Source organism: Chelonoidis abingdonii, chromosome 16, assembly GCF_003597395.2.
Source record: "Chelonoidis abingdonii isolate Lonesome George chromosome 16, CheloAbing_2.0, whole genome shotgun sequence".
In the NCBI taxonomy this organism is placed as follows: Eukaryota; Metazoa; Chordata; order Testudines; family Testudinidae; genus Chelonoidis; species Chelonoidis abingdonii.
This window is the reverse complement of record NC_133784.1, coordinates 1,438,541-1,461,134: the sequence shown is the minus strand read 5'-3', so window position 1 is coordinate 1,461,134 and position 22,594 is coordinate 1,438,541. Positions and strand designations below refer to the sequence as shown.

At 44.4% G+C, this 22,594-nt stretch overlaps 1 protein-coding gene across 1 annotated transcript in view; it reads left to right on the top strand.

The window, feature by feature from the left end:
* The window catches only part of CFAP58 (cilia and flagella associated protein 58), a 147,571-nt gene that overhangs the window by 8,199 nt on the left and 116,778 nt on the right, over nucleotides 1-22,594 (top strand). Inside the window, exons 4-6 of the mRNA XM_075073041.1 lie at nucleotides 15,328-15,383; nucleotides 16,902-17,183; nucleotides 21,844-21,992. Of these exons, the coding sequence (XP_074929142.1) occupies nucleotides 15,328-15,383; nucleotides 16,902-17,183; nucleotides 21,844-21,992 (487 nt within the window). The remainder of the gene's footprint in view (nucleotides 1-15,327; nucleotides 15,384-16,901; nucleotides 17,184-21,843; nucleotides 21,993-22,594) is intronic.

The window sequence follows — 22,594 nt, the reverse complement described above, 5'->3', positions numbered from 1 at the left end:
CTTCTCTTGGGGGGTCTGAGAGAGACCAGACATTACTACAGGCTCTCTAAGTTTCTGTTCAAATAGTAAGTAAAAGCAGGTGGTTTAGGCTTTTTGATTGGTTTACTCTATTTGCAATTGTGGATCTGGCTGGTTAGCTTTTATAGGTGTAGTTGCTGGGAATATTTTAATTTGTATTGGTACTGGGGGGAAAGTTTTTCTTTCTGGTGTCTGTAAGCTATAGGACCCTGTAATATTTACATCTTGAAGTTACAGAGATAATTCTTTACTTTTTCCTTTCCTTTATTAAAAGATTTCTTTTTAGAGAACCGGATTGATTTTTTTCCCCTTGTTTCCCGTGTTTATCCCAGGACTGGTGGGGACGGGAGGGGGAAGGTAGAATCTTTCTGTTTCCTTGAATCTTTTGCCTTTTGTGGAAGGGAAGGGACATGCTTCTCTGTATTGTGATTTAAGAGTTTGGATCAGTATCTCTCAGACTGCCAGGGGGAAAGTCTGGGAGGGGGAAAAGGGGGAATGGTTTATTTCTTCGCTTGTTTTTAAAATCAGGGCTTGCGGTGTCTTGGGGTCCCCAGGGAATGTTGGGGAGGTCAGAGTGCCCCAAAACACTATATTTTTGGGTGGTGGCAGTGCTATCAGATCTAAGCTGGTAATTAAGCTTAGAGGATTCATGTGCTAGTATCTCATTTTCTGAACTCTAAGGTTCAGATCTGAGAGGAAAAGCTATGACATGGTGGCCGCGGTGGGATAGATAAGAATCCAAAAGCCAGTAAGATTATTAATTTGCTTCTCTGCTAGCTGGTTATAAGCAGAGGGGAGGGGTTTATTTTTTTTAAACTGCAGCCACAGAATTTTTTTTTCCTTGCTCCCTTCTAGCTGTGCATAGGGAGGACTATTAAGGTTTAACAACGGTCGTTTGTTAAACAAAGCAGGCTTAAGTGGTCAGCAACGCACTCCAGCCAAAACACATTTGTAAAACAAAGAGGGTTTTCTTTTGCTTTTTAACTCTTCCGGGAGAGGCTCGTAAGTTAAAAAGGACTCTGTTGCTAAGCAACTCCAGAAAGCCAATAGAGAACCAGCATTTCAGGCAGTAACCACCAGAGGGCGCCTCAGCACAAGAAAGCAGGAACCATAAGTTCCAAGAAAAGCCTGAAACAAAAATGAGCACGGCAACAAGCCATAGACAAAAAAAGTAAACATAAAAAATGGATAGAACTAATTAATGCAAAACTAGCCAAGAAAAAGGCAGCCCACAAAAAACAACAACAACAAAAAAAGGTGGCCCACAAAACAAAACAAAACAAAAAAATGCAGCCCACAAAAAACAAATAGAACTCCAGAGGGAGGCCCACCAACAGGCCCTGAAATTAAAACAGGCTAGGCAACAGAACAGAGCCAGTCCTAACAACCCTTCGCCAATCATTGTTCCACAGCACAAGAAATTTCCCACCTACAAGGCAGGTGATGACCCTGAGGCCTTCTTAAAAAATTTTAAAAGAGCCTGCCTTGGGTACAGCATCTCTAAAACCAGTACATGGTAGAATTGAGGCCACTGCTCAGTGGACCCTTAGCAAAGGTGGCGGCTAAAATACCTAAGGAGAAAATAAACGATTATAAACTTTTTCAAACCAAGGCCAGATACAGAATGGGAATAACACCTGAACATGCCCGTCGGCAGTTCAAAAACCAAAAATGAAAACCAGATATGTCATTCCCCTGACACGCCTACCACATTGCAAAAAATTATGAAGCCTGGATATCAGGAACAAAGGTTAACAATATGAACGAGCTGCATCTCCTAATACAAATGGAGCAGTTCTTAGATGGTATTCGTGAGGAAATAGAAAGGTACATCCTAGATGGGAAACCCAAAACGGTAATCGAGGCGGGGGAGATTGGAGCCAAATGGATAAAAGTGGCAAAAAAGAAAAAAGCTACTGTCAAGGGGAACAAATACCCCAGAGGGCACACCAACAATAAACCTTACAACCGAGGGCAACCAGAGACCCCACCTACAACCCAAGAAAAGCCACAGACGCCCTATTCTTCCACCTCACCAGTCTCCAGTAACCCACCTCGACCCAGTGACCAGTCAGCTGGAAGATGCTTTAAGTGTAATGAACTGGGACATATAAAGGCCAACTGCCCAAAAAACCCCAACGAGTTTGCAGGTCTTTAACCACCATCACACCAAAGATCCCAGGCCCAATGCCTCTAAATACCCTTGGGCGAAGGAAAAATTTAAAAGTGGGCAAAAAAGAAGGTTACCCTGGAAGACATGGAGGGCACAAGTGTCAGCTATCGACCCATCCTTCGGAACCCAACTCATCAACCCAAAGGCCAAGTGACCTTTACCCTTCATTCACAGCTGTAGACTTGCCTACAGCTGAACTGTCTGTCCAGTACAAAGGCTGGTCGGCAATATATGGACTTTGGCAGTCTATGACAATTATTCCATCCCATGTACTGGAAGGACTTGGCAACCAGGTGAAGGGCCAAGAAAGGGAATGGTTACACGCAGCCAAGCCAGGAAAGCTTCCAGACCCATTCCTGTTCCTGAGCTCCACAGAAGCCCCGTCTGTAATTACCAGAGACCCAAACAGAGGTAGTGAACCCGGATTCCCTTGCCAACGACTGAAACAGCCACGTATCTCCAGTCCCAGACCCGAACTGAACAGCAACCCAGCACCAACACCCAACGCCAGCAATTGCAAACCATCTCAACCCAACGCCAGAGGTGCCAGCGAGCCTGAACTGGCAGAAGCAGCAAACAACCATACCAAAAGGCTCAGCCAGAGCCTGAAATACCACAGGTGCACCAGCGGAGAGCGGTTCACCAGCATGGAATCAGCTCTCACCTACATCACTTCCGAGGGACCAAGCAGTCCACAGTCTTAAGGAGAAACTGTGTCTCCAGCCTCAAGGAACAGTTTCCAGACTGAGCAGGAAGCTGATAACAGCCTTCAGAAAGCTTGGCGGCGGCATGGAGCACCCCACCGCCTCTCAGCTCTTCTAACCGATCCGGTTTGTTATGACCAAGAACTTTTATACAAGGAGATTCTTCTGGTGGACACCAGGAAAAATGGCAGCCGCAAAAACAGTTATGTGGTTCCAACTAAAGTACCGGGGAAGCTCTTAAGCTTAGCCCATGATCATCCCAGTGGTCATGCTGGGGTAACAGAACCAAAGACAAATTGGGAAGTCCTTCCACTGGGGGAATGGCAAGGTGTGCAAGTATGTCCAGTCTTGTGAGGTGTGCCAAAGAGTGGGAAAGCCCAAGACCAGGTCAAGCCCCTCTCCAGCCCACTCCCCATAATAAGGTCCCATTTCAGCAAGTAGCTGTGGATATTCTGGTCCTTTCCCAAGAAAGACGCCCAGAGAAAAGCAGTACATACTGACTTTTGTGTACTTTGCTACCCGATGGCCGGAAGCAGTAGCTCTAAGCAACACTAGGCTAAAACTGTGTGCCAGGCCCTAACCGACATTTTTTCCAGGGTACGTTGGCCTTGATATCCTTACGATTCAGGGACAAATTCTGGCAGGGACCTAAGAATGCAGGGACCATGAAAGAACTGTTTTTATTAAAAGATTTCTTTTTAGAGACCTGATGATTTTTTTCCCCTTGGTTTCCCATGTTATCCCAGGACTGGTGGGGGAGACGGGAGGGGGAGAGGTAGAATCTCTCTCTGTTTTTCTTGAATCTGTTTGCTCTTTGTGGAAGGGAGGGACTGGTTCTCTGTATTGTGATTTAAAGAGTTTGGATCAGTAGTCTCTCAGGATAGCCCGGGAGGGAAGTCTGGGAGGGGGAAAGATGGATGGTTATTTCTCCTGTTTTAAAAATCCAAGGTTTGGGTTCTTGGGGTCCCCAGGGAATGTTGGGGAGGTCAGAGTGCCCCAAAACACTATATTTTTGGGTGGTGGCAGTGCTATCAAATCTAAGCTGATAATTAAGCTTAGAGGATTCATGTGCTAGTATCTCATTTTCTGAACTCTAAGGTTCAGATCTGAGAGGAAAAGCTATAAGATAGGGGTAGTGTTATGTTTACTTGTTCTACTGTCACTTACCTGTTGTAAGGTTATTATAGGGTAAGGTTTGTTCTACAACCTCTGTCACACCTATGCTGATGGCTGGCCACCCTCAGTATTCCCCAGACCCAGATCTAAACCAAGTGCTGTCATCATATTATGAGAAGACTCAAGCAGGAGCTTTCTGAGTATTCTCAAAGGAGGGATTGTTGGGGACGCACTTGGTATAACCCAGGTAATTTGGGAGAATGGAAGGCCATGAGAGCTGATGAAGTCCTCTTGTTCTGAACCATAGTGTACCAGTTCCTCCATTTTGAGTTTTACTCCTCCATGTTTGACCTCAGGTTGCCCTTGTTGGGAGGGGCTACTCCTACTCCTGCAGTTGCTGGGCAGATTTAACCTTTGGGTGGGAAACTGGACTGTTACTAGGCAGACTTAGCCTTGGGTGGGCACTGTGTGAGTGACAGATCATGTTATAATGTGTATCAGTTTTAATTTCCGTATAAATAGTTAGGTCAGCTGTTTGTTTCGCGCGCTTGATCTGAGTCCTGTGTGGCTCCAGGTGTCTTATTTGAGCTCAAATAAAGTTTGGTTACTTCTCCACCCCGGTGTGTTTAATTGGTTGCAAAGCACACCGGGCAACGGACCCAACCGTTGCCACCCTCAGGCACTCTGTGCGGGCAACAATATTAGGAAAGTATTTAATTTATTTGGATCTGTCTTTTTATGCAATTTAGCATAATTTAATTTCACAAAGGACCAAATTCCACCACCCTTACTCACGAGGATAGTACCCTATTCTGCAAACAGCCCTGCTTGAAGTCAGTAGGACTGCAGCACTTAGCACAGCGGGATCCTAGTCCCTGACGGGGGTGCCTAGATGCTACCACAATACAAGCAGTAATAATTGAGTAAGGGTAGCAGAATCTGCCCCAGGCTTCGAATGTTGGATCAGTTTTCCATTTGCTTTCAATCACCTTAGAAGGTGAAGGGATTCTTTTCTATTATGCCCGCCTCTGCTTCTAATCCTTTGTAAAATTAACATTGCACTATGTTTCTGTAAGCAATTCAGAACAAAACAAACAACAACAAAAGCACTTATAAATAATTACCCAGGCTTTGAAAGCAGAAATTAGGGACACAATAGGGAAGTCAAATGCCAGGCCATGTGTCAGTGGAATAGATCCTGTGGTAGCCCCCTAGCTATCTGACTCACAAAGAGAATGAAACATATGGCTGCCTTTCTGGTGCACAAACAGGGATTCAGATTAACAAAAAAGAAAGCAGGAGCGATAATCCTGCTAGATCCAGGCCTTGCTGAGTCCTGAATGCTAGAGTGCATCTGGCTGTGAAAGGACAGAACAGGGTGCACCCAGATGCCATTTTCACAGAAGCAACCCGGAGTGACCTGAAAGTGCACGTCAAATATCCTATGCCTTTGCCCCATGTATGTGTGCCCCCCAAGCATCCTGCATCACCCACTTACCTCTAGTATCACATTCCCCTTTGTTGGATCACTCACTGTTCCTCTGGCATCCCAATGCCCAGCAATGAGTTGTCCAGAGGACAGCAGCACAAGGAGAAGGGGGGAATGAAAAGGGGAGTTCCATCAACCAGCGAATCTTTCACAGCTACAGGCAAATAAACCTGCGGAGGGAGAGTCACCTTCAGGCTTCAAGCTGAGCATATGGTGCCCTCATCTTCCCCCTCACACCTGACCTTCTAATCATCTTAGAACTTTGCAGTTATATGCCCTTCCTTGGGTATTAGAAGAGGAGGGTTATTTTTTATAGGGCCCCCCAGGGGACTCAAGTGTCAAGCAGTGGAACATGTCAGGCTAACTTACAGCTACCAAAGGATTTGGTGGGAGTGAGTTATGAGGCAAAGGAGTAAATGATGCATGGAAGTCAGAGCCTATGGCAATGGCTCCTGGTGCTGATAGAGAGGGGTCGCTATGAAGAGAAGTGGGGGGCAAATTATTTTCATTGGTCTGAGCCTGGTAAAACTAGAGATAATTGAAACCAACTCATCTTAGATACCCCCAAATGTTCTCGAACTGGGAGACCAACCAGGGAACAAAAGCAGTGACAGGAGGACGTAGGGGGAATCAGAATGGGTGGCTTGGTGAGCAGGTAATGGAGGAAGCTATTCAAGATACTGGAATATAGCGAGAAATAAAGTAAAGCAGGTGTCTGCATGTTAACATGAGATTTCCCTCACAGCAATCCAGTGAGTGGCCAAGAAGGGGGCGCTTGATCGGATTTGTGACAAAGAGTTTTGAAGTTCTGGCCCTAGGTACAAATGAAACAAAGGAATGGAAATCTCAGAGGCTAGCACTGCTACAGGGTCAAAGTTGCTCCATAGGCAAATCTTGCAGTCTATTGGGGGGACGCTAATAAATGATAGATTAAGTTTTGTGTCAAGATTGTAGATTTAACCTTAAGACATGATTTTCATAGTTATTTAAATGGCTTTAAAAAAAAGTAAGTAATTATATATGTAGCTTAGAATAGCACTTTGCTACTAGCTCACTAAAACCTTTACTGGAGAATTTTTATTATAAGAGAGACACCGGCTGGCAGATCTACTAGCTAGTTTGTGATTTGACAGTATGAAAATGGTAATGGGATATGGTACCTCTTCTCATCTCCAGGTTACTGGCTCAATTCCAGTCCAAGACAAAAGTGATCAAAAGTTGTTATTTGATATCTGTTCTGTGTCTTGTGTGCAGTGAGTAGGAAGGTTCGGTCCAATTTCTAATGGACAACTGCTCATATCACCATTTAATTTGGGAATAACAAATAGAATTGAAATAAAAAAAATCAAACACAACAAGAAATATATCATAGATAATTAAGCTCAGTAAGACTAGATTTTAATTGGTAAATATCAGTAAATGTTGATATCACTGTACACTGATAAATGGATGAAAAAACATTTCCATCAATAATAATCAAAATTTACAAATAGACAAAGTAAGAAAATTGCTGCTTGAGAATTTATTAGAGTTTGATTTAAAGATATTTACTTTGTGTATTTTGACATGTGATGTTAACAGTTGAACAGTTATAAACTTTAACTTTTTGAATCTCAGTGTCTACTATCATTAAGTTATTGTCTGACACCTGCATAATTTCCCACAGGTGCTAAAATTTAAATGGATCAAAATTCAAAACATTCTTCACAATGAACATTGATTTTATCTGACAAAATAATAAGAAGAATAAAAATAAAATTCTGCCATGTCTACAAATAATCAAGCAATCAAAGAACCCACGTTTACCAATGACTAGACACAAATCTGACTTACTTTTACTGAAAACATTCTGCTCCTTTTAGCGCTGCAAAACTGACACAATCATGGGAGAGCCAGCAGGATTCTATTCTGCCCAGGGCAGAGAAGGTTAAGGGGTGGCTTGATCACAGTCTATAAGTATCAACATGGGGAACAGATATTTAATAATGAGATCTACAATCTAGAAGAGAAATTTATAATACAATCCATTGGTTGGAAGCTGAAGCTAGACAAATTCAAACTGTAAATAAAGTGTAAATATTTCACAGTGAGGGTGACTAACCATCAGAACAATTTACTAAGGATCACGGTGGATTTACAGGATATTTTTCTAAAAGATCTACTATTCGAATTATTTTGGAGAAAGTTCTCTGGCCTGTGTTATACAGGAAGTGAGACTAGATCATCACAATGGTCCTTTCTGGCCTTGGAAGCGATGAATAAACCAATTTCAGTCAAATTCTATTGACAGAATCTTTATTAGTACTGGTGATGGTGTATGAGGCTGATGGAACACAGCTGGATTTCTACATCCCAGGAGAATTTTCAGTGCCAGGTTTTGATTTGTAGTCTTAGTAAATTTCAGGCCAAATCCTGCTCTCTTAACTGACATAAATTATCCTGTTAATTCCCTGTCAATCTATTTGTAAGAGTAAAGACAGTAGAATATGGAACCTCAGTCACACTTGCATATTAATTAGACTATTATATATCTTAAATATTGATTAATTTTTGTAATATGCTCTGGAAATGTAAAAGGCTGTAAGGGCCAAGTATTATTAATTACTATTATGGTGGGAGCCATCACATCATTGTGGTAGTACAGCGCCACCTAGTGATTTTCTTTCCTGCAATGCAAAGGTGTAAAAGAAGACCTAAAAACCTATCCCTCCTTTCTGTTATTTCTTCTTCTTATCCTTATTTATTTTATCACGCCCAAAGGGGTGCTATGCACTTTACACAAAGACATAAAGTCATGGTCCCTGCCCGAAAGAGCGTACGATCTCCTGGGTGATGTTATGATGAGATTTTACTGCATCTTTATATCTCTGCAGAGGCCCATAAATCCTTCCCTCACTGAATAATGGCGTATCACTTTTATGTCACTATAATTTAAAGTGCACATTAAATTATTGCCTTAGAGCTGTGACCATATATAAGTCACTAAGCAAATATTTCTATTATAGTTACCAACCATCGCGTGCACACACACAGGGAGATCACTGTCCTAAATTTCTCTTTTAAGCTAGTTGAAATAGCTGATTCTGCCACCTGACTTAAACTATTAATGTCAACTGAGCCAAACCAGCATTGTTACAAGAGGACACAAATAATAACACCTTAAATGAAATAAAACATCTTGAATCAAGTTCGTCCCTGTTTGGCATGGAATCCCACCGTGTTTGCACCTGGCGTCTTATATTTGTGTTTGCGTGGTCCAGATAATTTTGGCTCTCACCATCATCTGTAATTTCAGAGGGACATAAGGGGAGGAAACTAATAATAGCTCAGTTTAAAAACTAGATTGAGAGGGGTGTGATGCTGGTAGACCAGGTGCAAGCTCATGCCAGTGGTCTCCCTGAACACTGACAAATGCATCATTGGAAACCAGTCTGACTCACCTGTATGTTAGCATTGTTAAAACTGACATTAAGTTGACAAGAATGTGTTCGATGTTTAGACATGATTAAATGCTTGTAAGGTGCTGCATGTATTGATGTCACTTATAGCAGCTGTGGCCCATGGTATAAGGTTATATTGAGTGTTTGCATCCACCTTTTCATGTTCTTTGAATGTATAAATATCTCCTGTCTGTGCGTTCCATTCTATGCATCCGAAGACGTGAGCTGTAGCCCACGAAAGCTTATGCTGAAATAAATTTGTTAGTCTCTAAGGTGCCACAAGTCCTCCTGTTCTTTTTGTGGATACAGATTAACACGGCTGCTACTCTGAAACCTGTAATTGTGTAGTTTACCAAACAGGAAAGAACCATTAATTAATGTAAAGTGCTGGGCATGCACACAAGAAGATCCAATGAAACCAAATGAGCCACTGTGAAACATCAAAGGACAAAAAGGCTATGTTGATTGCCTTCCCCTCCCTTCCATACACATCCGGAAGAGGAGACAGGCACAGACACTTGTTTCTTCAGTTTGAACACTAGGGGAAGGTAATGAAAATCCCTAACCAGAAGGAACTGTAACTCTATACTGCTTGGAATTTGGTAAGAGTGATATTTCCAAGCATAAGCAAGGGATCCCCAATCTTTTTAGCTTGTGTTAGTTCAAAAGGATATAGAAAGCTTGCATATCACAGCAGCATCTATTACCCATTGAAAGCTAAGACTGTAACTCAGTTGTGTGTGTATGTTTACCTGCTGTAACCTTGTAAATAACTCTCCTTTCTTTTTCCTAGTTAATAAATCTTAGTTTATTATGGGATTGGCTACAAGCATTGTCTTTGGTGAGATATCTAGAGTACAATTGACCCAGTGTAAGTGACTAGTTCATAGGGACTGGAAGTAACTTGGATATTGTGATTCTTGGTGCAAGAAACCCTCGATCACAAAGACAGGTTTGCCTGGGTGGCAAGATAAATCAGAGTGCCCAAGGGGACTATCTGTGACTCCATGTTAAGGCTGTTATAACGCTTGAAGAGTTCACACTTGTTACTTGGTGGATGAAATCTAATTATAGAGCACACAACCAGCTTGTGGTTTATGCTGTTTCTTAACAATTTTCCCTGAGATTGGCACTCATGGCTGTGAGCCACATTAGACAGCTTGAGAAAGGAATTCTACTTCATGGCAAAATTCTCTCTAGGTTCTTGTCTGGCCCCCATCACCATAGTATCTGAGCACCTCATAAATGTTAATGAATTTACTGTCCTAACACCACTGGGAGAGAGAGAAGTCTTGTTATCTCTATTGTACAAATAGGGAAGCGAGGCATAGAGATGTTGTTAAGTGATTTGTCCAAGGTCACAGGAAGTCTGATAAAGAGCCAGGAATCGAGCCCAGATGTCCTCACTTCCAGTCCGTTCCTTTTTATGGGCTTGTCTTCATGGCAGAATTAACATGATCTGTAACTCCTGTGTTTCCTCCAACTTAAGTCCTATCCACACACAAAACGCCTTACTCCAAGTGTGATGGCTCTTTTAACTAGAATTGGCTGACCTGTCAGGGGGTATAGGTTACAGCTGGAGTTAGCATGACTCATCACCTGCAAACCGTCATTCTGTGCAGATCGAGGGGGCCACTCTCACCTGTGCTAGAGGAGATAACACTCAGCTGACTGCAGTGAAGTCATAGCTTATATTGCTAACTTCAGTGGGTTGCAAATCATCAAGAACTTGGTCAGTATGGGCACCTGCAGGTTCACTGGAATCCCTCAATATGTGGGGATCCTCTTTTCACATAATTACCTCTGTAGGGTTCCTTCTCTACATATAAATGTACGAACACACAAAGATAAGCCTAGGGACAATGTTGCCTTCCATTACCAATTTCCACTTCAGCCCTAAAGGCTCTCCTTTTCAGCCATCACAGCAAAGAGCAAGACAAACATCAACAATAGACATGTATATATGAAAAAGACTAGTATAATTCCAGGGTGTATTAACCGGAGAGTTGTATGTACGACACAGTCCTACTCTACTCTAGGTTTGGGTACCACACTTTAAGAAAAATGTGGACAAAGAAGTGAGACTCTAGGGGAGAGCAACAGAAATAATAAAAGTTTTAGAAATCTCAACCTACGATGACAGGTTAAAAAAAGTGGCATGTTTAATCTTGAGAAAAGAAGACTGAGGGAGTACCTGATAATCTACATATTTGAAAACTGTTATAAAAAGGACAATGAGCAATTGTTTTCCATGCCCCTAAAGGGTAGGCCAAGAAGTAATTGGTTTCGTTTGCAGCTAGGAGGGTTTAGGTTAGATATTAGGAAAACCTTTCTATGTAAAGTTTCAGAGTAGCAGCTATGTTAGTCTGTATCCACAAGAAGAACAGGAGTACTTGTGGCACCTCTATAGGTATATATATATTTCCTCAATATATGTTCCTTTCTATGCATCCAAAGAAGTGGGCTGTAGCCCACGAAAGCTTATGCTCAGATAAATTTGTTAGTCTCTAAGGTGCCACAAGTACTCCTGTTCATTCTATCTAAAGGATATTTAAGGACTGCAACACATTACCTAGGGAGGTTATGGAATCCCCATCATTGGTGGCATAGGCGCTGACTCCATGGGTGCTCTTGGGCTGGAGCACCCACAGGAAAACCCCACCGGCAGCCCCTCTACCAGAACCTCCCCCTCACCCCAGTGCCTCTGGCAGGCCCCACAGATCAGCACCTCCCCATCTCTCCTAGCGGCTACTGCCTGCCGCAGATCATCTGTTTTGTGGTGTCAGGAGGTGCTGGGGGAGAGAGGGACGGAACAAGAGCACAGCGTGCTGGGGAAGGGGGTGGAACTGGGTGGGGTGGAGAAAGGGTGGGAAGAAGAGGGGAAGGGGTGGAGTGGGGGTGAGGCCTGGGCAGAGCTGGGAGGAGCACCTCACCAGCAGATTAGAAACTCAGTGCCTATAATTGGTGGCTTTCAAGAACCAGTTAGACCAACATCTGTCAGATGATGTAAGTGTACTTCATCCTGCCTTGGTGTGGGGGATGGATTAGATGACTTCTTGAGGTTCTTTCCAGCAGTACATTTTTGTGATTGTATGTAAGAAGGAAATTTGAAGCTGCATCAGTTTTTCTTTGATGTTGCTCTCTTCCCTCCATCCCTATCATTTATTTTTGATTGCCTGTCAAATTTAGAAGCAGACCCCCCAACCATTCCTCACATAAGAAATTTCCTTGGTGAAGAAGGGTTGGAGGATTGGCTCCTTAGGTCGTAAAGGTCTTTGGAGCAGAGACTTTGTCCTCTTTTTTTTTTGTTGCCATGCACTGATATCATGCTAGAGGAATAATAAACAATAAGGAAAAACAACACCAGATGGATTTTTTTCATCAGTCGGCCCTTGGGTTGGAAACAGTCAGCATGATAGCAGTTTTATACATGAGTCGTTTACCTGCAGAATACAGTTTAAAATGCATACCTACCCCTTAGCCACAATGATAAAATTAGATCTGAAATTCTCCATTTTGCCATCTAACTGGTAAAACAAGATACTGGACTTTCAGCCCTCCTTTGTAGACAAGGGAAAGAAAAGTTTATAATTTATTATTATTTGTTTGTATCACAGAAGGACCTAGAAGCCCCAATCAAGATGAGGGCACCCTTGTGCTTGATACTGTGAAAAAAACATAGTAAGGCACAGTCTCGGCGCCAAAGACCTTACAGTCTCAATACACCTGGGCTGGAAAACAAGGGCTTCCAGGCTCCTAGCTCTATGGCAGGACGTCTGGAAGCCCTAGTGTTCCCAGAAAAGCAGGCCCTGGAAACCTGGGCTCCCTGACAGCCTGTTAGCTGAGTTGGTAGGATAGCTCAGTGCTTTGAGCAAGGGGTTGGATTAGATGACCTCCTGAGGGATCCCTACTAACCCTGATATTCTGTGATGCCAGGTTTCTGCAGGAATCCCACCTGCAAAACATTTTGGTTTCAATGGAAAAGCATTTTCTGATGAAAAGCCATTTAGTTGGATAATTCCCAACCAGCACCACTCACAACAGATCTATGATGTAGGCAAATATTGTTAGCCCCATTTTACAGTTGGGAAAACTGAGGCTCAGAGAGATTAGGCCCAATTTTTTTAAATGTGGAGCCAGAAAGATAGGCATCAAAATCTATTTTAAGGCCCTGAAATAAGTTGCCAGTTTTTTAAAGGTGCTGAGTATCTGAATCTTCTTTAACTCTGATGTGAAATACTTGAATTCCTTGGAGCCAAAAGTTCAATTCTCTGCAAGCTCAATCTAGCCCATCATCCTTCTGAGGTAGATGGTAGATGTGTGTGGCTCTTCCAGACGAGAACTTAAAACCTGTTGATCTGTCTACTCTAGGAAGATCTTTAATAATATTAATAAAAGATATTACCTCATCCATCTTATCTCTCTAATAACCCCCAGGCATTTTGTGTATAAGTAGGAGTTTGTCTCAGCGTACCCCTTGGCTGCACTGTTGGGCTATATGCTGGATGGTTAACCCCTCCCCAGTGGCTGCATTTCAGTGGCACGGTATGTAGCTTGCAATAATGTTCTGGGATCCTTTGCTGGAAACACTGTACTAGAAAGAGATGTGAAGGAAGAGGGATGGGATGGAGTGGCAGATGATCAAAGCTGCCTTTCCCAAAATTGGGGTGATCTTTTAGGTCCTCAGTGCCAATGCTCTGGGTTTGACAAATGCTGCAACCATGCAGTGCCACCATTACCCAAAGCCACCTCATTCCCTGCTCCATGCCCACACCCCTGCCCTAGTGACCTCCTCACCACCCCACCTAATCCCCTGCCCTGCTCCGTCCCCACACCCCTGCCCTAATGACTTCCTCACCACCCCACCTAATCCCCTGCTCTGCTCCGTCCTCACACCCCTGCCCTAATGACTTCCTCATCACCCCACCTAATCCCCTGCCCTGCTCCGTCCCCACACGCCTGCCCTAGTGACCTCCTCGCCACCCCACCTAATCCCCTGCCCTGCCCCCACATCCCTGCCCTGGTGACCCCCCCTGCTGTGCACCTCATCTCCCGCCCTGTTCCATCCCCACACGCCCTGCCCTAGTGACCTCCTCGCCACCCCACCTAATCCCCTGCCCTGCCCCCACATCCCTGCCCTGGTGACCCCCCCTGCTGTGCACCTCATCTCCCGCCCTGTTCCATCCCCACACGCCCTGCCCTAGTGACCTCCTCGCCACCCCACCTAATCCCCTGCCCTGCCCCCACATCCCTGCCCTGGTGACCCCCCCTGCTGTGCACCTCATCTCCCGCCCTGTTCCATCCCCACACGCCCTGCCCTAGTGACCTCCTCGCCACCCCACCTAATCCCCTGCCCTGCCCCCACATCCCTGCCCTGGTGACCCCCCCTGCTGTGCACCTCATCTCCCGCCCTGTTCCATCCCCACACGCCCTGCCCTAGTGACCTCCTCGCCACCCCACCTAATCCCCTGCCCTGCCCCCACATCCCTGCCCTGGTGACCCCCCCTGCTGTGCACCTCATCTCCCGCCCTGTTCCATCCCCACACGCCCTGCCCTAGTGACCTCCTCGCCACCCCACCTAATCCCCTGCCCTGCCCCCACATCCCTGCCCTGGTGACCCCCCCTGCTGTGCACCTCATCTCCCGCCCTGTTCCATCCCCACACGCCCTGCCCTAGTGACCTCCTCGCCACCCCACCTAATCCCCTGCCCTGCCCCCACATCCCTGCCCTGGTGACCCCCCCTGCTGTGCACCTCATCTCCCGCCCTGTTCCATCCCCACACGCCCTGCCCTAGTGACCTCCTCGCCACCCCACCTAATCCCCTGCCCTGCCCCCACATCCCTGCCCTGGTGACCCCCCCTGCTGTGCACCTCATCTCCCGCCCTGTTCCATCCCCACACGCCCTGCCCTAGTGACCTCCTCGCCACCCCACCTAATCCCCTGCCCTGCCCCCACATCCCTGCCCTGGTGACCCCCCCTGCTGTGCACCTCATCTCCCGCCCTGTTCCATCCCCACACGCCCTGCCCTAGTGACCTCCTCGCCACCCCACCTAATCCCCTGCCCTGCCCCCACATCCCTGCCCTGGTGACCCCCCCTGCTGTGCACCTCATCTCCCGCCCTGTTCCATCCCCACACGCCCTGCCCTAGTGACCTCCTCGCCACCCCACCNCCCTCCTTCTCCTTCCCTTCCCTCCTCCTCCCCTTCCCTGAGCACCCCCCCTTGCCACTCCCATTGCCCTCTCCTCCCTATCCCCTTCTCTCCTCCCCCCTCTCTGTCCTGTCCTCTTCCTTCATTAGCATCTCAGCCCATCCCAGCTCTGTGGCTTGGAGCTCCTGCTCTGAGGGTCACCAGTGTAAGTGTCCCCAAGTGCCTAACCATGGTGTTTAAAGTACTCTGAGAAAAGACGGGGATGTCTGTCATAATCTGGGAGCAGCAACTTTGGTAAGATTGTGCTGAAAGTGTGCCCTTCAGCAACCCAATTAATAAAGACATTCCTGTGCTGGGTCTGGCACCCCTTGCGACCCCACTCCTCCTCCCTATGAGAGCAGTGCAGTGGGCTTAGGTAACACTGACAAGTCCCAGTTCCAGTTGTTGCAGGGTGGGATCTCAAACCTGAGATCCCTGGAGCTTAGTGTATGAGCCTCTTCTGCATGAGATAGAAGCCCCATGGCCCTTAACGCTGTAGCAGTCTCATTAATCTCTAAGTCAGGGATTCGCAACCTTTGGTTCCCGGCCCGCCAGAGTAAGCACCCTGGCAAGCCGGCCAGTTTGTTTACCTGCTGTGTCTGCAGGTTTGGCCTATTGCAGCTCCCACTATTCCACACTGTTGAAACTCTTCTTTTTCTGATATTCAGCTTACATTTCCTTTGCTCAGTTTCATCCTATGATTCCTACAGACTTTCAAATAAAGATGGACCTCTGGTTTGAATCTGGAATCAAATCCCAATCAGAACCTCTGGAGAGAGATGGAGGATTTGGACTCAGTATCCTACTTCAGTTTGGCATAGAGAAAAGGCTGAATCACAGTGTTTAAATCTAGATCTGAATTTACCTAAATTTTGGTGGGTGCATAGGTGGGTGAGGATCTGGTGTAGCCATCTCCAATTTTAAGTTATCCACATATCCTGAGAAATTGGGAGGAATAAAATTGGGGGAATAAATCCTGCTATTCTTATTCAGTGGCACTACTTGTGTGAGTAAGGAGAGCAGAAAGTAAATCAGTGGCACTACTTATGTGAGTAAGGAGAGCAGAAAGTGGCCCTGAGTGTGCTGAGTTGGTAACCTATATCTGTAGGGTTTGGGGTTTTTTTTGGGAGGGGGCAAGGTTTGAGGGGGTTGTTTTCTCAGACTAGCATGGAATTCTCACTACCATGAAAACAGGAAAATGCTATCAATAACTGTTGAGTTGGGTCTCCAGACCCACGGCTGGCAAAATTTGTCCACATAGCTGAGATTAATCAAAACTCCCTGGGTGAAAGGACCAATTGTAGAACTTCCTGGTAATGGGATGATACTGTCAGTGGCAGAGCCAAACTTGGCTGAGAGACAATGATGTGCTGGAAATATCTTTGCAGAGAGCATATATCTGACTGGAGGATGTGGGGTACACAGAAGAATTGGGGTTAAAATGCTCAGCTAAGTAAGTAGCTAATGCAAGTTTAAAGGTTATAGCAACAGTGGCTTTTTTTTAGATCTAGTTTTAGGGTAGTCATGCTGAATTTCAGGAGCTCCAGCTGTTTGAGGATCAGGTTATTTCAGTAGAATTAATGGATATCTATTTAAAAAATAGAATGGAATGTGAATTTTATGTGGGAGGGAGCTGCTACACAGAAGGTTTACATCATGGTTACCAATGAGCTGTCACTAATATATTGCTGTTATCTCTTGTGGTCATCTACTGGAAAAACTGAGATTTTTGAACTCCTCTTGCTAATTGATTATCCACCTTATTTAATACAGGAAAGGAATGACAGACCGTGTGTAGAAGAAAATGCCTTTGAAGCACTGGAAAAAGACTTCCAAGAAGTCATCAGTGAACTTACGGGAGATAAAAGTCTGGAGAAATTCCGGATAGAATATGAGAAGCTCCACACGGTTATGAAGAAATCCTACGAAAATGAAAGGCGTCTCATGTCAAAATGCAGGGAGCTGAATGCTGAGATTGTGGTGAATTCGGCTAAAGTGGCTGCAGCCCTGAAGCTCTCTCAGGATGATCAGACGACGATAACATCACTGAAGAGGGTAAAATTTAAATAGAATTAAATATGAGCAGAAAGTATTTAATGGAGGACACAGAAGTAAGCTGAGAGAAAATTTTCATCAGTTCAATGTCTTGAAGATCTATTTCTGCTATAGAGAAGTGATGTGAGCTAGTGGACTGAGCTGAACCCTTCTGTCTAACCTCTGCTCTGCTACTGACTTGCTGAGTTACATTGGGCATGTCTCTTAACATCTATCAGTCTAATGTGCTTATTTACACAATCCACTCTTACTCTGTTGGCTTCAAAGGAGTTACTAACTCTGGGCCTAAGCTGATTTATCTGTAAAATGGGAGTAATATTAAATATTTCACAGGGGCATTTTGAGATTATGTAGTTGATGTTTCTGAAATGCTATATACATTTTAAATATTGGCAAGACATGAAAAATTCACCTGCCTATTCCAAGTAGGATTTTTCCCCAGGGGAGTGTCATCAATTTTTGTAAATTTTCATTAAAAATACTAAGCTTCTTATCCTTATGTTTGAGAAGACAACCTTCCATATGTGATCTGAGTGTAAATTCTCGGGAGTGCTATCATCCCAACTTTGCAGATGTAACACCGACAGACCCTGATCATTGGCAGGTGGGATCGAACATGGGACCTCAGTGCATGAGCCTCTACTGCATGAGCTAAAAGCCATATGCCTCTTAGCTAAGGCTGTAGAGTAGACTCATTAATAGCTCTCTAAGTGGCCTTGGTGTCACTAGATGGGACAGAACACTACACCCTGGAGGTGTTATTGTGCCTCTGCTACTGCTCAGGTCTTTCCCAAGTTGTGGCAGAATGAAAACTGTCTAGAATCTTGCAGGTTTTTCCTGTTGCTAATCAGATCCTTGTAGACAGTTGTGAAACTGATGTGAATCATGTCAATTTCACTCTGCTCCTATCTGGGCAATCTCTCAGCAGGAGTGGAGGCAAGCACTGGAACTGTTCATGGGAAGTAGACTCAAAAAGTGGAAGCTGAGGAGGGTGATAGGGTAGCAGAGAAACCCACTCACAAATGCCATAAAGCTGAAGAGGGGTAGAGGGGAAGGATATTATCTCTGCTAATCTCAGCAGCCATGAGGCTGAAGGGATGTACAGAGTAACACCCACCATTGTAGCAGCCGAAAGACTCGTGTGGGAAGGGTGCATGACAATATGTTACAGTTAGAGAGACAGGGCACAATAAACAGCTCATAACTGTTATCCTTTTAAAGCACAAGGATGTGCTGATGTGAGAACATAGAGCACAGGTATTGTTCAGCTTGGCTAACAGGCTTAATCTTTGGGCTAGTATTCAGGTATCACTATAACATTGTTACAAAAATGTTCTTATCATGTCTTTGAGAAACTTTTTAGTTGCTATTGATTTTTTTCAGTGTACTCTCAAAATTGCATGCTGTTTTGCTGTCTGAAAAGGAATCCTGTGACTAATCCTAATTTCATTGTACTTCACTATCATTCCACTAACTAGTTGCTTTGAAAAGATCGTCAGATGTGCATAATGCAAATGACCAAGTAGATTCAAATCCCAATAGAACTTTGAGGCATATTTCCTTTACTAAATTAAAACAAAATCAAAAATCCATTCTGATGTTTCAGTGGGTATGTCTATACTGCAGCGCTGTGTCTCAGAGCTCAAGTCAGCTGACCTGGGCTCGTGGGGCTTAGGGTGCAGGGCTAAAAATTGCAGTGTAGACACTTGGGCTTGGGTTGGAGCTGTGCTGAGACCCTCCCATCCTTGCAGGGTCTCAGAGACAGGGTTCTAGCCATAGCCTGAATGTCTACATTGTAGTTTTGGAGCCACAATGTCTGAACCCTGCAAGCCTGAATAAAGTGACTCGGACCAGCTGTGGCCTTGCCATGGGTCTTTTATCACAGTTTGTGCTAGAGAAAGGAGAATTCTCTCGGGGCTGTTCCTGCAAAAACAATAAAAGTAAAGACCTAAATGTTGGTGACTGACTGGCTCACTGAGGTAATGGGTGCAGAGCCTTTCCCTTCTAGATCACTGGGTCAAATCCAAAAGAAGGCCCCAGTCCTGCAGTGTGAACAGCAGAAGCAGACCCAGGCACCTTGTGAAGTCCGGTTGAAATGTTCCGGTGCAGAGGCCTGACTCTTTAGATCAGATTGCAGGAAAGTGGCCCAGGTCAATAGTGATCAATAGTTGTTACCATCTGAGGCTGCTCAGCGCTGTGTTTTATGGTTTCAATACATTTTCTTATGTACACTTCAAATAATAGCTTCTCTGATGTGACTGTCAACAAAGAGCTAAGTACTGAACTGAACCACAGAGAATGAATTTCACACTTGCCTCTAGAGACGTCCCACCAGGTTAGGATGGAGGGACATCATCAGAGCAGTGTTCAGAAGCCTGCACTGCCCTTGCTCTGGCTAACAGGACTTCATTCTCCAGGGCAGTCAACACAGACTATTAACCAGCACTGCTCACTTTCAGGCTTGGTCCACACTACAGACTTATGTCGGTATAACTATATCAGTCAGGGATGTGGCAAATCCACACTCCTGAGCAATGCAGTTGTACTGATTGAACTCTTGGGTGTAGACAATGCTATGTCAATGGAGGGGGCTTCTCCCATTGACATAGATACCACTCAGGGATGTGGATTAACTATGCTAATAGGAGAAACTCTCCTATCCCTGCAGGTAGTGTCTTCACTAAACACTACTGCAGCTTCACTGCAACACTGTATGTGTAGGCAAGCCCTCAGGCTTTGAAAAATTAAATTGGTGCAATCACTTTTGTTACTTAAACACCAATATAGTGAAGCAGTTACAGTTTATGAACTAGCTGCTTCATAATTACCAGAAATCTTTTCCACAAATTTTCTGTTAGTACAGACATCAAGTATAGCTCAGTCTCTGGCGTTAAGTATGCAATAAACTGCAAAGCATTTTTAAATTACTAATTATAATCTGATTATCTAAAGGATTATGACATACTCTGTATTTTCTAAGTCCTATCTTTCCAATGAGTACTATGTGATTTTTAAAAAAACAGAGGTTTCCATCATCAGAAATGTCCTTGCTTTTAATCCTGAATGTAAAAGAAGCAACCTCCCATTCCTCCCCCTGAAGTTAGAAACAGATTACTACAGTTAGGTAACATTAGGCTTGGTCCTTTGCCAGCTAAAGTAAATTGCAAAATCCCATTCAGAATGTCTCCTGTTTACATATTGCTCTAGATCAGTGTGTATGCAAACTGAATTTTTGTCATAGAGAGCATAAGGATCTACAGGCCCAACCCTATAACCTTTACTTTCAGGTGAGCAATCATGACTTACCTGAGTAGCCCCATTGACTTCTGTGAGAATATTCACCTGAGTAAATTTGCAAGTTCAAGTGAAGTTAATAAAAAGATTCCCCATGACTTTAGTGGGAGTTGGATGGGAGCCCTGATATCGGGATCTACTAGCTCAGACCTTAATGTCTATACAGAGTTGCACTGAAAGGTTTGGGGTCTAAATCTGAAACAAGTCTCCAGACTCCTAGTAAGTCTGGCATTTGATTCTCAATTAGTAATTTTGGCTTCCCTTTCTTTCCTTCTCCCACAATACTGAGAGTTAGAGACAATTGCCAGCCTTGACTGGTAACTTCCATCTGTTTGTTACACAACCTTCATAGGATATTAAAGGGACACGCTTAACATGGAATCTAGTAAATTAAAAAAAAAAAAAAAGTTAAAAGCAGCTTTAGACACTGCAACTGTGCCTTAGTCATCTGGCAATTTTTGTGGTGTCACAACCACATTTTCCTATTACAAAAAGTTTTCCTCTCTCCAGTTACTGGGTGAAAGACACCCCCTAGCTCTCCCTCCAAACAACAACAACAAAACAAACCAAAAAAAGTCCACCTACAACCAAAGGAGGCTGACTAGGACTCCGATACTGCAAAATATGTAAGCATCTGCCTAAATGTAAGCACAGAGTAGTTCCATTACAGCTTTAAGTACTGCTTAAACTAAGACATGTGAGGTCAATAGGACTATATAAGGGCTTAAAGTTAGGCACATGCTCAAGTGCTTTGCTGAAGCAGGGCTGAACTAACTCTCTACACGGGAAACAATTGAAGTGATTTTGTGGAATTAGTCTCTGTGACAGGTATTGGATGGCCTTGAGGGACCATGGAGAGGGAATGCAGGTGCAGTTGCACTGAACTGTGACAGTCCCATCAACAAATGCACAAAGTAAACTGGAAAGAAGTCTTTTTCCCGCTACTCTAATCTCAGTTATAATGATGTTAAGTGTTACTTGTAACTACAGTAGATGAAACATTTTAAGACAGATTTGTGATTTTTTTTTTTTAATATCCCTTAAGACATGAAGTATCAGAGTTGAGTGAGTTTTTGGCCATAAAACTCCCATTGGCTTCAGTGGGAGTCATGCAACCAAAATCTGACAACAAGGCTTTGCAATTGTAAAGGCCAGTGTGTCTGTTAAAGAAAATGGACCAGATCCTCAACTGACTATAAATGGATAGCGCTTGACTGACATAGTATAATATGCACTGACCACAGTGAATAGTCCACCAAAACCTGTATTATTAATTAACCAAGACAAAACATAATTAGTTTTCATTTTGTTGTTCATTCTGAATCCAAATGTCATTTGCTAAACTGTTTTCCCATTATTTTCCCAGGAGATTGAAAAGGCCTGGAAAATGGTGGATGCAGCCTATGACAAGGAGCAGAAAGCAAAGGAAACCATTCTCTCACTGAAAGAGGAAATTATGAACCTGACTAAATTAGTGGAGCAAGGATCTGGATTATCACTGGGTCAAGAGCACAAGTAAGTTATTTCCATGAAGGAGAGAGAGCCTGATCTAATGCCTATTGAACTCAGTGGGGTTGGTTCGCCATTGCCCTGCACTTTGTGTAGTCACTTACACCAATGCAAAGTGAGTGTAAATCAAAATAGTAGTGTTTTACTTCCACTTTGCACTCACTTTTCATTGGTGCAAATGACAATGCAAAGTGCAGGACAACAGAAAATCAGGTCCGTAGACTTCAGTGGTTATTGGATCAGGCCCAGAGAGACCAGATGAAAATGTAAGTTATCAGCTTTCCTAGGACCTGCCAGCCTGTCTTCTCTGATCTGTGTCTGATTTTGAGAGCCTGGTCCTGCAAACGTTTGCACTAGTGATGGCAGCATGGTCCAGTGGTGAGGCCAAACTTACTCACCCTCTGACAATCTTTAGAAGTCTGAGAGTTAGGGCGCGTTTACCGGAGCTTGGGGCTTCAGCACTGCAGGGTGAGCCTGCTAGGGCTTGGGGCTTCAGCCCTGAGCTCCCACTCCCTGCTAGGCAGAAGCCCCTAGCCCTACCACCCTGCCGCAGGACAGAAGTTCTGAGCTCCCCCCACAGTCTGGTGGGTGGAGAATGGGGGCTGGTG